At 26.6% G+C, this 16,072-nt stretch overlaps 1 protein-coding gene across 1 annotated transcript in view; it reads left to right on the forward strand.

The window, feature by feature from the left end:
- The first annotated feature begins 14,153 nt into the window (after positions 1-14,153).
- Positions 14,154-16,072, forward strand: part of LOC136081993 (uncharacterized) — a 58,659-nt gene continuing 56,740 nt past the window's right edge. Inside the window, exon 1 of the mRNA XM_065800521.1 lies at positions 14,154-14,988. Within this exon, the coding sequence (XP_065656593.1) occupies positions 14,475-14,988 (514 nt within the window). The 5' untranslated portion in view covers positions 14,154-14,474. The remainder of the gene's footprint in view (positions 14,989-16,072) is intronic.

Raw genomic sequence — 16,072 nt, forward strand, 5'->3', positions numbered from 1 at the left:
TTCGGTATACGGATTTGTTGAAGAAATGGTAGCCAAATTTAGAGTTTTTATTAACTTTTAATTTCATAACATTTTCAATTCTTATCAAAATTGGTAAAGCTTAGTATCAAAAGAAAGGACTTTAGGGGACTCACCCCTGTCAAAATAGCAAATAAATAACTTTTTTGAAATTTTTGGTTTTTCATGTTTCAAGTGTAAAAATTAACAAGAAATCTGATTCTGAATTAAAATTTTCAAAAAAAAAACAAATAAGTATGTCTATTTCTTGGTTATTTGATCATAGACAAAAAAATCCTTCTTAGCAACGTCCATAGCAACAGTTTTATTTTCTCTTTTCCACTTATCTACAACACCTTTTTCTTAAAATTTCATCTTATATGATTAATCTGTCTGTGAAGTACTAATTTTTCAAACTGCTTCCATGTAGGTCTGGAAAAGCTTTTCCAGACCTACATGGAAGCAGTTTGAAAAATTAATACTTCACAGACTCAGATTAATCATATAAGATGAACATATCAGATTAATCATATAAGATAAACATGCTTACAATGTGAACTTTGTAAACATGCTAACCACACTGTCACGCAACCACATAAATATACTACACATTGTGTGTCTAACTTTTTATTATAAATTAAATATTGTTCTGTAGATTATTTAGTGATTATTTTGTTTATTTATAAATAAATTCTTGGCATTTTTAGTTGTGGATAAGTATTAAAATAATTATTAGCTTAAAAGAAGAGCTTGATTATCAAGTTGATAATGGAAAAAAAATTATGCGGCAAATAAAAAAACAATAACAAATGATAAAATTATAATAATAAAGTTTGCAAGTTTAAAAAAAAAGAAAAGAAAGTTTAAAGGAAATCAATAAACAAGCAAAAAACAATTTGTGTCCATGCAATCTGAACTATTAAATCTTATTCCAAGTACATCAGCATCATTATCAAAAACAAGATCGTTTATTTACTAAGCTGTCAAGCCATGCTTTTTCTCAGCCTTTAAAACATGGTATTACTGGAAATCGAATTTTGGATATGTTTAATTTATCAAACTTAATTTCAGTTCTTGGTTGTCCTCAATATAAACAAATTTCATGTTTAAAGCTAAGTGAAAGTTTAAAACATGAATTAGCAAGTAAAATTACTGTAAAATGTTTTTGCCAATGGGAGCATTCATTTTGGACAAAAAAACTGCCATTTATGTCACAAGGGTTTGATACAAACTACAGAATAGTATACTCAATGCAGATGTGGTCAAGGCTTTGTTGGTATTAGTCTCTTTAATGCACTCATGAATTTTCCACCGCCATTTACATCAAATAACTATAACAAGATTGTTTTTATGTTAAAAAAAAGTTTTAAGTTTATTGCCACTCAAATTATGGATGATGCTCAAGAACTAAAAGAGTTATCCAAAAATCAAACACAGAAAAATTTTTATGATGTTCCTGTGTCATGTGATGGCACCTGGGAAAAACGAGGATTTTCATCGCTAAATGGAACAGTTAGTTGCATTTCAATGGACACAGGTAAAGTTTTGGACGTAGTTCCGATGAGTAGGTATGTAAAAAATGTGAGAACATTTACAAAATGACAGACTCATTTGAGAAAACCAATTTAGAACTCAATCACCATTGTTCAGAAAATTTTACTGGATCAGCACCAAATATGGAAGCAGAAGGCACAACAATTATTTTTTCAAGATCTACAAAGTCACAAATGAGGTATACAGAATTATATGGAGATAAGTATTCTATAAGTTTTATTGCAGTGGAAAACATATACAATGGTATAAAAGTTGTAAAGAGAGAATGTATAGGGCATGTGAAAAAGAGAGTAGTAACCCATTTACGAAAACTGAAAAAGGAAACAAAAGGAATAAATCAAAAAGGAAAACTAACAAATGCAATTTTTGACAAGCTTCAGAACTATTATGGCTCGGCTATCAGGCTGCATGTTGGTGATAAACAAGCCATGAAAAAAGGAATTATAAGTGATTTTTGCCATGTGAAATCGAATAAAAATAACAATCTTCATGTAAATTGTCCGACTGGAAAAAGTAGTTGGTGGGGGTATCAAAGAGCTGTGGCGAGTAATGAAGTTGACAAGTTTAGGCATGCTCCAGGCTTGCCAACAAATATTGCATTGCGAGTTAGAAAAGTTATAAATGAGTTGACACGTGATTCACTTCTTGACAAGTGCTTACATGTAAAACACAAAATCAAAATGAGTCATTTAATATTATGGTTTGGGAATGTTTGCCCAAATCAACATTTGTTGGCTTACAACAACTTTCTTTGGGCATCTATGATGCTTTATCTAACTTTAACATTAGAGCTAAAGCTGTTATTAATTTGTATGAACCATAATTAGTTATATGTCGTTTTTTTGATAAAAAATGTTTTTCATGTGATATAGTCTTTTTTATATAAAATTATAAATAATGTAGATGTTGTATAAATTTCCATTATCAAAATACCTTTTCAATTGATTTTATTATGCTTAGAATTGAAAAGTTTAAAAAAATAATATCTTACTATAGCTCTTTTTACAAAATGTTTTACGTTTTGCTTATTTTCTCAAATTGCATTTTTTCCGAATTTAATAGAATTTAGAAATGTGGTAACTTTATTCTATTATAGCTTTTGAGCTGATATTTTTACTCGACACACATAATAGATTGTTTCATGCAATAAACCCAAAAGTTTGATTTAAATATTTTATATTGTCTGTGATTAACTTGTCTAAAGTTCAATTTTATGTTGAAAATATAGAAAAGTATTGTTAATTTTTTAAAAACTCAAAAAGACATCCTTCCCGAAATAATATTTCACCTTTTTTTGGTTTATTGCATGCATCTAATGTAAATAATTAATGTTAGAAAGTTTCATTAAAAAATAGTGTACCAACCCAAGGGAATTAGCTTTCCAAATTTCAAGAATTTATGACTTTCGCCATTTTGAATTTATAACCATGGCAACAGCTGACATTTAAAAAAAATGAAAACATATTTTTTAAAACACTATTATAGTATCCTTTCCAATGAATACCCTAAAAATCCTATGAACTTGAAAGTTTTCGTAATATTTTTGAGGGGGGTGAGCCCCCTTAAAAAGGAGAATAAGAATACATAAAAGACGTCTGCGGAGCGTAAAAAGGGCGTCTAATAACACCCTTTAATTTATTTTAGATTTTTAAAAGAAAATTTTAACTATTTATTAAAATCATATTTTATATACTTTATATATATTATTCAATATTATAATATAGATTCAAATATTACTGATGTTCAAATGTTAATTATCATGCGCCCTTCCCTAACTACCCGAATGTATAGCGGAATTCAAGTCAAAAATAGGTACCTATTTTGGATGAGTTAGTAGATTGTCTGGGTAAGCTTTTTTTTATGAAATTCGGCAGGTAGCATGAAAAAATGTTTTTGCTGAAGTCTGAATATATTAGAAAAAAGGCTCAACATTCTTTCATTGCATATCTGATGCACAAACAACAAGGAAGTTTTAAACAACAATAAATTCATTATAAAAACAATTTTACAAAAAAGATTTCCGAGCGAAATTGAAAGTAAACTATTCTAATAGGGAAGAGTGGCCCTAAAACAGCTCTCTTTTTAAAAAATGATAGAATTAGCTAGCTATAACCAACGAGAAGTTACAAAGTTTTTTTTAAAGAAAATCAACCTATGCTCTACAATTTAACATCAAAAAAATTAAAGGTGTGGCTATGCCTTACATTTAGAATTAACCGTTTAAAAAAGAGATGCTAGGGGCCTGTTTTACTCTGGAGGTGACCTAAAATGGGTTCCTTATTTAATTTCTGAACAAAACCTGATTATTAAACAAAAATTAATTTTAACTAATTTATTGAAGGTACATAATCTTCTGTTCATTGATCAAATTAAAATTTGACACTCAGAGTAAACTCAACTGAGACAGAATTTACAATGTGCCTAAATTCAAGTGTCAACTCTCGAACTGATCTTTTTCAAAATAAAAAGGTAATATGCTTAATTTTAAAAAATATCAAAAAACACAACAAACATAAATGCTTTTTATAATTGCAATAAACATAAATACAATATTTAGCTCAATAGAACTTAAAAGAGGTCTTTTCAAATAAATTTAAAAAAATGAAACCTCAATTTTATTTATTACTTACAGCAGCAAAGTTTTATTTATTACTTATAGCGGTAAAGATACTAATCTTTATTATTCAATGCTTTAGGACATAACATTGCTTCTTTAATTGGGGTTTTTATTTTTATCAGTTTCTTTGGCGGAGCGTGTGTGTTTTTGGCTTTCATAATTTTTTTTTTCTTTTGCCTTTTTGATTTCGGTTACTTGCTGTTAAAAATGTTATTAAAAGATAACTTTCGGTTATCTTTTAATAACATTTTTATTGTATTTATATTTTGCTTTTTTTCCAAATCATAATTGTATAAACTGCTTGTCAAAACAGCAGTAAACCCTTGTGCTGATAATTTTTTTTCGCAGAGTAATAACCTTTGGAATAGGAGAAACTTCTGTCATCGTAAAATATTGTTTTTTATATGATGATGCTGGTGGGACAACTGGCTCTGAAAAGATGAGGCTTCGTGTCAGATCTTGATTAACAGATAGTGTTACAACTTTTGAGGCCATAAGCTCAATGAGTAGATCCTTATTTTGAGCAATTTCTTGTATCTGCTGTGGCGAGATTAATGTTTGGCCAGAAACACCTTCTAACGTCTAATGTCTGTAAAAACGTTTTGATTTATCGGAAAAAGCCAGTCTTACCGAAACCATTTACAGCAGTGATCGTAGATGCTACGCATCCAACCTGATGGGTGACAAACAGTAATTGAACTGCAGCATCCATTAGTTCAGACTTCATGTGAGCTCTTGAAAAAATAAAAAGAAGTGGCATAAGATTGCCTGACGCACTCATGCAGATTTCCATTGTAACTAACTGCCCATGCTTAGCAGAAGTTAGGCATCCAACCTGTTTCTTTCCACAAATAGCAACCACTTTTGATGGCTTATTTGGAACAGAATTAATACCTGTTTCATCAACATTATAAACTCAATCTTGAAAAAAGTGTTGCTTTTCCTGCAATGCTTGCAATAAATCAAAAAATTTTTTGACACTGACTTGATTAAAGCCCTGTGCTCTTGGTGCAGAAATTAGCTCTAATGTTCTTACAGATAATTGTGGGTGTCGAGTCAAAAATCCACGAAACCAATTAGCACCAGCTTGTTCACTTTTTGAACTTAACTTTTTATGGAGATTGTTAAGTTTAGCAAACCGATAGACAACTTTTTGCAAAACTCGAGGTGTTAAACCAAAAGCATAACTTTCATTTGCTTGATATGAGTCACCAGCTCAAGTTTCGTTTCAATAAAAAACATAAATTTTACTTATCCAAGTGATTTCAACAAGGCTTGTACAAAGTTCAAACAATGTCTACACCTTCTTTGCAAAATACTCCGTGGTACATTAAACTGCTTGCATGCTTTTTTTAATTCCAATTCTTTCTTTTTTACGGCCTCAACAGCTGATGATATAGATCTCTCACTCCAACACTGCCTTTTTGATTTTCAGACGTATTTCCCCATAAAAAAGCTTATAAAATCAGTCCAATTCAATCAAACTATAAAAAAAACGTCTCAGGATGTACATTTTACACTAAAACTTTTTTATAATTATATTTAACTCTCTATATATTGTAATTATATTCAATAAAATTACAATATATAGAGAGCTACATATAATTTTGTAATTATATATTACAAACTCTTTAAAAATGTAATTAAAAACAAACCAAGTATAAAATATCACTGAGATTAAGTTCAATATTATATATTTGAATATTTAAATAATATTTAACTTATGTAGTTAATAAGGATTGATAAGAATCGCACTTAATAAAGATTGATGAGAATTAATAAGGATTGATAAACATTGTACTTAATAAGGATTGATAAGAAATATTGCAAAATTTATAATTAAATAATAGTTGCATATTTTCACAAAAATGTACAAGTTATAATCAATATTCAAATATTTATGTAAATAAATGACATGAATAAAAGATTATAAAAATTTTAAAAAATACAAATAACTAGCTGTTGCTTTAAATTACAATAAAAATTATTAAAGGAAGTCGTTACAAATACCTTTTTCGAATGAAAATTACAATGAAAACCTTTACTACTTCAATAATATTGCCAATTTATTCTTTTTTTAACTGACACTAAGCTGAAATATTTTGCCATAAAATCTTATTAATTGCACGGGTGTAATGGGCACCGGGGCCCGTTTCAACCGGTTTGGAGTGTGTTATTAATATTTAGTAAAAAAACATAAATTGTTAGACTATTCTCATAAAAATCTTTTGCTAATAAAAAGATAACATGTTAAAGCTTTAGAAAGTATCAAAAAAATACAATAAACATAAGTGGCTTTTACGATTACAGTAATAAATATTTAACTAAAAAGAAATTTCAAAAGTACTGCTTCCAAATATTCTTTTTGCGAAAAAATAACAATGAAAAAAACTTTTTTTCGGTTGGTTTTCTTAAATGTTTATAGTCTGCTGCATAATATTCTACAGTTAAATTTATAATTGTTATTGTCTAAACAAGGGATTTGATTGGGGTCCGTCTCACCTAAGGGGCCCGTTATAGACCACTCTTCCCGACTAAAAAAAATGTTGATACAAAGTTTTTTTAAATAACACTGCAAAATATGTTTATACCATGCCACTCTTAAAAATACTGAAAAAAGCGTAGCACAAAATTCGGACAAAGAAAATGGTTCCGTTTATATTGGGTTTACGCGTTCCTAATAGTGTTTCCTGTTAAAAGTTTTTACGGAATTCTATGAATCTACACCGTGATATATTTAACTTGTTATCGGTTATTTACTTTCTTCCAAAAGAGCTGTAATTAGCAACTTAAACTTTCTTAAAGTTATTTTATGTTTTTTTAGCTTGAAAATGAACAAAGCATTAATACAAAATGTTTTAATTGTCTTTTAAAAAGAATATTACCCCGTAAAGTGTTTAATTGCCCCACGCGACGGTAGTTTTCCATGTTAATAAAATATATATAAAAAAATAAAGAAATTCTTTAAAATGACGTCTTTTTCTGATAAACCCCCTCCCCTTGTCCTTTTTATTTTATACGCCTCCTGCCCCACCCTTTATGCAAGACCTCCTTATGGATGGTTTCTAAAGTACAAAATATAATAGATAAAAAATAACGTAAAAAAAGCACACAATATTGAGAGATAAAATAATGACTGAGACAACTTAAAAATTGTCTCATAAAAATTTTCGTTTTTTACATCTTTCTATTAAAATTCTGTTAGAACATTGTAGGGGCATCTTTTAGGGTGTCTGGCAGGGAATTCTCTATTAACAACATTTCTGCAAAGGCTCAGCGTTTTTGTAAAAGGAAAAAACTCTCATAACTTTACTCCAATACTCCATATGGTCGCACTATCGAGGTTCATTTGGAGTTTTTGTACAAGTTCTTAACAGCTTTCCCATTTTTTAATATCAATAAAGGAAAAGTAAAGAAAAAGAGTATTTAAAAAAAACGAAAAGCAAACAAAACAAAACAAAACAGAGATTTAAAAAAATAGTCAACATCACCTTAAATAAAGACAAAGAAAATAGAAATAAATAATATCTTTAAAAAAAGAAGGAAGAAGTAATGTAAGAAAATAATTTTTTTCTGCACCACTATGATTGCGTAAAGCTGTCCAGAAAAATTGAAATCACCTCTCTTCTCTACCTGATCCAGTCAGGAGAAGAGAGATAATTTTAAGAATATATTGTAGATAAAGTCGTTGAGTAAATATCTAAAAGGATACAATAGTAGTAAGCTCGAAGCTTCAAATATTTTAAAACTTCAGTATATAATAATTTCATTGTTTGGAAACTCAATTTAATTACTTGTTATTTTATTGTTATTTTTTCTGTTTACAATTTGATTATATTTTTACAACATTTGTTTATCTAACTTTATTTGTTATTATTGCTATTGAAATCATTTTTATAAGTTAATAATATAAATAGCTGGATAGCTCAGTTCGTTAGAATGTCAAACGAAATGTTAAAAACCAGACTGTTTTTGCGATACGAGTTTAAATCTGGCCATTGCTTATTTGGCCAAATTAAAACAAAAACTTATGTATATAAAATTGTGTTAACAACGTTTAAAAAAAGCAATTTATATTTTAAAATAGTAGTTGTATATCGTGAGGTTAGAATAATAAGGTTCTATCTCCCTTTCGTAATGTTGAGAAAATTTTACTTTAGGTTTGTAATTATGTAAGGGGTCGTTCACAAATTACGTCACGCAATTTTTGACCATTTTGGACCCTTTCCTCCCTTGTCACAACATTGTGACTTTTTAGTAACAAGTTCCGTTTGAGTCGTCACAATATCACAAACCCTTACCCCCTCCTCTTTCCCTATGGCGTGACGTATCTTATGGACGACCCCTAAATGTGTTACAAATTATATTGACAAAATATGTTTTTAATTTGTTTGCTAAAAATGATTCTATTGAAATAATGTTTTTTATGATATTTATGTTTTATAATTAATCTTATATTATAATTGATAAAATTTTTAAATTTGTTTGTTTAAAAAATAATTGTTAATTCCAACATTATTAAATAAAGTTGAAATTAAAGAAACAAAAAGTTTTAAAAGTTATATAAGAAATAATAATAATATTAATATGTTAAAATTATATTATTATGAACAATTTTTTTTTTTTGTAGTTATATTAGGTGCTCCCAGAAGTCCTTACGGTCTTATCACAGAGCACCGCGGGAGAGCATTTAACAAGAAGTTCACGCCTCCTTCCGTATCAATGTCGCTTGTTGGGCTGGAGCTGGCATCGAGCCTCGAACCTCTGGGTTCTGAGCCAGAACTCTAACCAGTGCGCCACGGCTACTAACATAAAAATAGTATAAAAATTAAAAACCAAAAGTTAAATTTTTTCAACATTAAAATGGGAGAACTTAAAATTCTCACGTCACGATATGCTTTTTTGTCTAATACCAATTATATATTATTATAATTAGTAATATACCAATATATTACTAATTATTATATTATTAAATACATATTAATCTATATTAATTAATAGATAATGTATGTTTAATACAGTCAATTTAACACACATGATTTTTAAATCTTTTAATATAACAACTCTAACAAATTTTTTTTGTAATTTTAAAAATTTAAGTGAGTATAACAAGTTATATTAAAATCTCTCTACATTACAAAAGTGAAAGTTCCTATTACTATAACTTCAAGATATACAACATCTATTTTAAAATATCAATTGTTTTCTTTAAATATTTTTAACGTAATTTTATAAATTAATAACTATAAATTTTAATTTAATATATAAAATATAAAACTTAATAATAAAATTTTAAAAATAATAACTATAAATTTTAACGTAATTTTATAACCAAAAGTTTTTGTTAAGCTATAAGAAAATTTTTTTGGCTATGCGTGTGCTTATTTTGAAATACTTCAGGTTCAATGGTTGTTAGTTTCTAAAATTTAATACATTAAGGGACGGAAAAGGCATAGAAAACTAATTTTCTTCGAGTACGCGACAGGGTGACAAAATTATGAATTCATAATTTTATTTTTTATTTTAAAATTTTTATTTACAAACTGTAAACTCGCACAGTTACTGATTAAAAAATATTAGTTTCATAACTCGGAGTTTTGCAAAAAAAACTTAAGGTCTTAAAAACGTTCGTTGTTTCTCCCCCGTCTCTTTTATATTATTTCAACTGCTACCAGCCGTCATAACTTCATAAAATGTTAAGCATGGTTTCTGTTGAATGTTTGAAACTCCTCAAACAAAAATAAAGTGATGTGTCAAAAATAGAGTTTCAATTCCGTAAAATTAACTATTTCCATTTATCGAAACACTAATTACGATATTAATGATTTCATTTTTACGAAAAATTAATACAATATTTTACGAATATACAATATTATGACGAATGTGAAACCCGTAATAAAAGCACGCAACATTTCAAAGTTGACTTTAAAACCTCCTAAAATATGTGTTAAACTCCAGTAAGCCTGCTCGTGAAACCAACTTATTTTTAGTTTACGCCTGGATACTGAATCCACGAGTCTATTCGGGTTTTTATTCCAAAATTGATATTATATTTTCCGGTCGGGTTACTAATCTAAAAAGATGATAATTTTATTTATAATTTGTTTTTGCGTTTATATATAAAGTTTTCTCGCAATAAGCACAGCATCGAAATAGGATGTTTTTTTACGACAAATAAAATTTCGATATCTATAAAGCTTAGCGAAATTTACATCACATAACAAACCTGAAAAGTTGCCATTAAAAAATCCGCTTTAACACGTTAACAATTAAAAATTATAAACCACATGACATCATAGAACACCATGTTTAATTACTAATATATATATATATATATATATATATATATATATATATATATATATATTTATATATATATATTTTAATATATTTATACATATATATTTTTATATATATATATATATATTTTTATATTTATATACATATATATATATATATGTATATACATATAAATATATCCATATATATATATATATATATATATATATATATATATATATATATATATATATATATATATATATATATATATATATATATATATATATATATATATATATATATATATACAGTGCTCAAAATGGGGCGGGATGTGGCAAAATGCCATACCGTCACCTTTTTATAAATCTCTCTATGTAAAAAAGGATTAAGCGGGATGGTATTTTTAATCTACCAAATACCATCCCGTTACTTTTTTTCTCCACTTTGAGAACTGTAGTATATATAAATATAAATATATATATATATATATATATATATATATATATATATATATATATATATATATATATATATATATATATATATATATATAAAAGTTTGAAAAAAATCGAAAAAAAATTACTATTCAAACTTTAAAATATAATGTAAAAATGACTCTTAGTGTGCTTAGAAAAATATTAAAAGAAATAATTGGTAAACTAAAGACATGATCAAGCTTTCCGAAAAAAATTAATTTTCATCGAAATATAAGCATAAGCGGATCGTGCGAAAGTGCGAACAAATCTAATAAGTTCATAACGGAAATTGAATCCACTCTTTCTGATAAAGTTTCAATTATTGAATGTTCATTTAATGAATTTTTAAAGCTCTTAAATAACTTATATTATAAGGATGAGAGTTATCATCTATATGTTTCCTGATGAGTTTGAGAGAGCATTTATATCTTTTAAGAAAAATAAATCGACTGGTGCAGACGAAATATATTGTATTTGAAAACCTAACAGATTTTTTTAAATTTTCAAAACATCTTTAGATCAAAGAGTTTTTTTAGACCAATTGAAAATTGCTCGAGATATACCGATGTAAAAAAACTTTAGATTTATAGAGAATATATTCTCTATATAAACTATAGTTTATAATAGAACATATAAATATTTTCATTATAATAAACTGTTACACAATAACCAGTTTGGTTTTTGTTAAAATAAAAATTATTTTTTTATTTTAACAAAAGCACTATAAGTGTTTTTGTAAAAATAAAAAGATCAAAAAGTATTGGCATACTCTACAAAGTTAAACCTATAAGTTTCTAAAAGAATCTTACAGTTCTCAACTTTACTTATATTCAAAGTTATCTAACATATGCTAATATTGCAAAGGAAAGCACAAACCAATCTAAACTAAATTTTCTTTATATACATCCAAAACATGTACCAAGATTTATAATAAAAATAAATTCACTCAAGCCAGGTCTTTACTAAAAAACATGAATACATTAAATACCTATCAAATTAACATCTACCAAAATATTTTGTTTTTGCTGAAATAAAATATTTTTTATTCAAAATTAAAGGTCGGGCTTGTTCCAACACATTTTACTGATAACTTTTGAATCTATGGCAATAGATTTATCACAAGAAGAATAAGAAAACTCACAACGCTCATAAAAAAACAAATTCTCACAATTATACACTCTCGCCCCCCCCCCCCCCGTCACTTTTATAACAAAATAATAACCTCAAATCATAAAACTTGCTAAATTGAATAACCTCATTGTTACCAAGAAAAAACTAAAAAAAATTTCATAACTAGCAAACTAATTTTTTTCGATTTGTGTTAATCGTAAAAGGTAAATAATAATAATAATAATAATGGTAACAATTAAATAAAAATAAAAAACTACTCATAGCAAATTAACAATAATATTTTATAAATTAGTACTGCATAGCAAACCCCGAATTGCTTTTTAAAATGTTTATTTTCTCAAGACGCCTGGAGAATAAATTTAACTAAAATAATATGATACAGTTATAATTATATATATTATAATAAACTATAATATTATAATTATATATATTATAATAAACGTTTAAATTTATTAAAAACTAGTTGTTTACAATATAGTTAAAGTTCAAGTGTTTGCAATATTAAGTTCAGTTGCAATATAAACTAAAGTTAAGTTTTAATAAAATTTCTTGTTTTCCATTCAAATAAAAGTCTAATTGTTTATATCAATGATTAGTTACTTCTTTGCAATACAAACGAAACTATCATAAAGTCTTACTTTTGACCCTCTTTTTTATTCATAGTTTTTTTATCAAAACATTTTTACCGTCTTATCTATATCTGACTCAGTTTATACATATATATATATATATATATATATATATATATATATATATATATATATATATATATATATATATATATATATATATATATATATATATATATATATATATATATATATATATATATATATATATATATATACAAAATTGTTAGTTTTGTTTGACTTAAAAACAAAAGCTTTTAATGAAGAGATCAAATTCACCGTAACTTTCAAAAAGAGAACAAACATTGATCAAAGTTTTTAATGAGAACAAACAAATCCACCTTTGTATTATGAAGATAAAGCCGCGGTTGTCAAAACCTTCCTAGTCGAAAGACTATAAAAAAAGTTTCAAGAATATTGTTTATTATAGCAACATTATTTTTTAATATTTAATATTATAAATATTATAATAATTTTTGTTGTAAATATTATTCTTTACTTTGCATTTTTTTGTATAGCGAAACATTCTTCATGAGATGCTGTGAATTAACTTACTTGGTTATAAAAATTTTTTTTATCTTTTTATCCGTATTTTTTTTACAAATAATACTTTATTGTTTTTTAATTATATTAAAAACTATAGTTTATATTATCTATTATTTTAGGCTGTTATATTGTACTTCGTGAATTTAATTGTTGAAATAAAACTGTTTCCTATACACTTAAACAACTATAAACTTAATCAACAATTGCAAAATTTTGTATTTTATTTTTATACAATTTTTCAGCAAATGTAAGTTTAAACAAAATACCAAAAATAAGAAAAAAATTCCAAGCATGCAGTTAAGATACTTTTATTTTTTTTTAGTTTAGTTTACCAAATTAATTTGACTTAAAGTTCAAAAACGATGTTGAGAAGATATTTTTTTATTATGTTTTTATATATAAAATCAAAAAACCTTTAATTAAAGCAGCTAGTTATAAATGTAATTAGTTTATATATACTATATTATAACTAAATAAGTATGTTATAACTGTTAAATAAACTGTAGTATTTGTTTACTATTAAAGTTAAATACACAGTTAAAGATTAATACACCATATTGATAATTAGGATCTCTATTAGTTATGCTAGTTTATATGTACACACTTACTCACACATACACACACACGCACGCAGACACATATGCATGCCCGCACAAGCACACAAACCTAAGATATGATATTACAATACAGGTTAAAATGTTTATTCAAACACCCACGATAAATTTGAGTTGACTTAGCTTTGTGAAAAGGTTAGTTTGAAATAATATTTAACATATAGGCAACAATGGTTTATACACTGGATTATAAACTATATTCAAGAATGAATGTTTATTAATGTTTTAAATCCTACGCTACTGCTTTTAGTCATTTTTTTGGCGTCTAACTAGCTTTTGCTATTTTGTTGAAAATTGAATTAAATCGTTTTTTTTTAATTTTACAAAGAGTAAACAAACATGGTAACAAACTCATTCATGGACATTGTTTTGTTTAGCAACAACTTATTTCAACTTCTAAGCCGCGTTTAATTGAAAAACAATTAAAAACTGAGACAAATGGAAAAGTGGTTGGCAGAGAGTCTTTATTAAAAAAAGTTATATCAAAAAAAAAATTAACAGACATTATTTATACTTTAATAAATTTGAATTTTGTAAATATATTGTAAACTTGACAATATCACCGAAGGTGAAAAGAACATAACAGATTTTCAGCATTATCAATACTTTTAAAGATACAAAACAAGGTATGGGTTTAGATAACTATGCATACGAAGAAGATCATAGATTAGGATCTTGGGATAAAACTTTACCGGCTTTTAATTCAATGAAAGTTGATTCCGAATATGATATTAAGAAAAGTAATGATGTTCAAGAATCATCTCTTGATCACAACAGTATATGTTTTGTTACAAAACCATATGCAGAAAACTCATATAGCGTTTTGTTAGAGAAAGGTAATCATTATGAAGCACTCCAAGTTACTCAAGCTACCATCAAAAGCAAATTTCAAAATGATTCAAGAGCTTTATCTTGTAAAAAAACAAACTCGTTGTATGAAACCACAGAAATTGAACCAAAAACAAAGTATCGTACAAAACAAATTAAGGGGTATTCCTCTGGGAGTGAAGACAATTCGAAATGCATTTATTTAGTTTTTTCTGTTCTTGTCGCAATCATTGCTATAACCTCTGCAGTAATGGTGTTCATGATTCTTTTTGGTGTTATCAGTGTTCAGAAATGTAAAGAGTGCAATTTGTTTGGTAAGTTTTTGTTCATTTTTTTAAGTGAGTTAGGGCTTAAAAAATTTATGTGTTCAATTTTAGAAATTGGTATTACTCTTTATTTTAAATAAACTTATTAAGGTTATAAATAACTTGTTAAGTTATTTATTTTTAGAATTTAAATTAAGAAATTATAAAATTTCCTTCCCATTTCTTTATATATATTAACATATTTTTAATAACTTGCAAATGTAAAATTGTTTGCATTTATATTTAAAACAAAAAAAACTAAATGACTATAATGTCAATGACCTGTACGATGGTTGTTTGAACATTTGCGACATTTCAGAGCTTTCAACTTTATCACACCATTCAACGCTGACGTGTTTAAATATTAAACACGTCAATGTTGCATGACTTAATAGAAGCCTCTGACGTTGTAGATTTAAATCAACAAAACCAAATATAAATACTATTTAATGTGAAAATTTCTTATTACTATATTTAATCAAATTTATAGGAAATGCATGAACTGTAAACATAAATGACAGTTAATGCAGATGATTGATTGCTACAAGTATAACAAATTAATCGCTGTATTATAATGTATGTATTTAAATAAAGCGCGCATTACCTCACAAAAAGCATTTACATAAGACGCAAAATATTTTTATAAATAAGACGTAACACTGAAAAAATAAGTTTGGAAAAAGTAAAAGTTCAAATTTAAAATTTTTTTGAATTTTAATAATATAATTGACATTTTTCTCAAAAACATTTCATCGTAATAATTACGGCCCCCACCACCAGCAATGCAAAGATCTTTTTAAAATCTATAAAAACCATATTGTGACAACATTTCAAAAAAATACAACGTGAATAATAAGTACGCTTTTTTCCATGGCTTTCTATAATTGCACGGCCGTATATAAACTTTTTTCTTTTTTTTTTTAATTTTACTTTTAGGTGCCCCAATAAGACCCAACTGCCCTGCCCCAGAACACCGTGGAAGAGCATTTAACTTGGTAGCACACCCCTTCTTCATTACCGATGGGGTGAAATATGCCCAAAGCTCGCGTCGTTTTTTTCCAAATTTGACTGAAGTAACAAATCTTTGTAATAT

This window comes from Hydra vulgaris, chromosome 06, assembly GCF_038396675.1.
Source record: "Hydra vulgaris chromosome 06, alternate assembly HydraT2T_AEP".
Lineage (NCBI taxonomy): Eukaryota > Metazoa > Cnidaria > Hydrozoa > Anthoathecata > Hydridae > Hydra > Hydra vulgaris.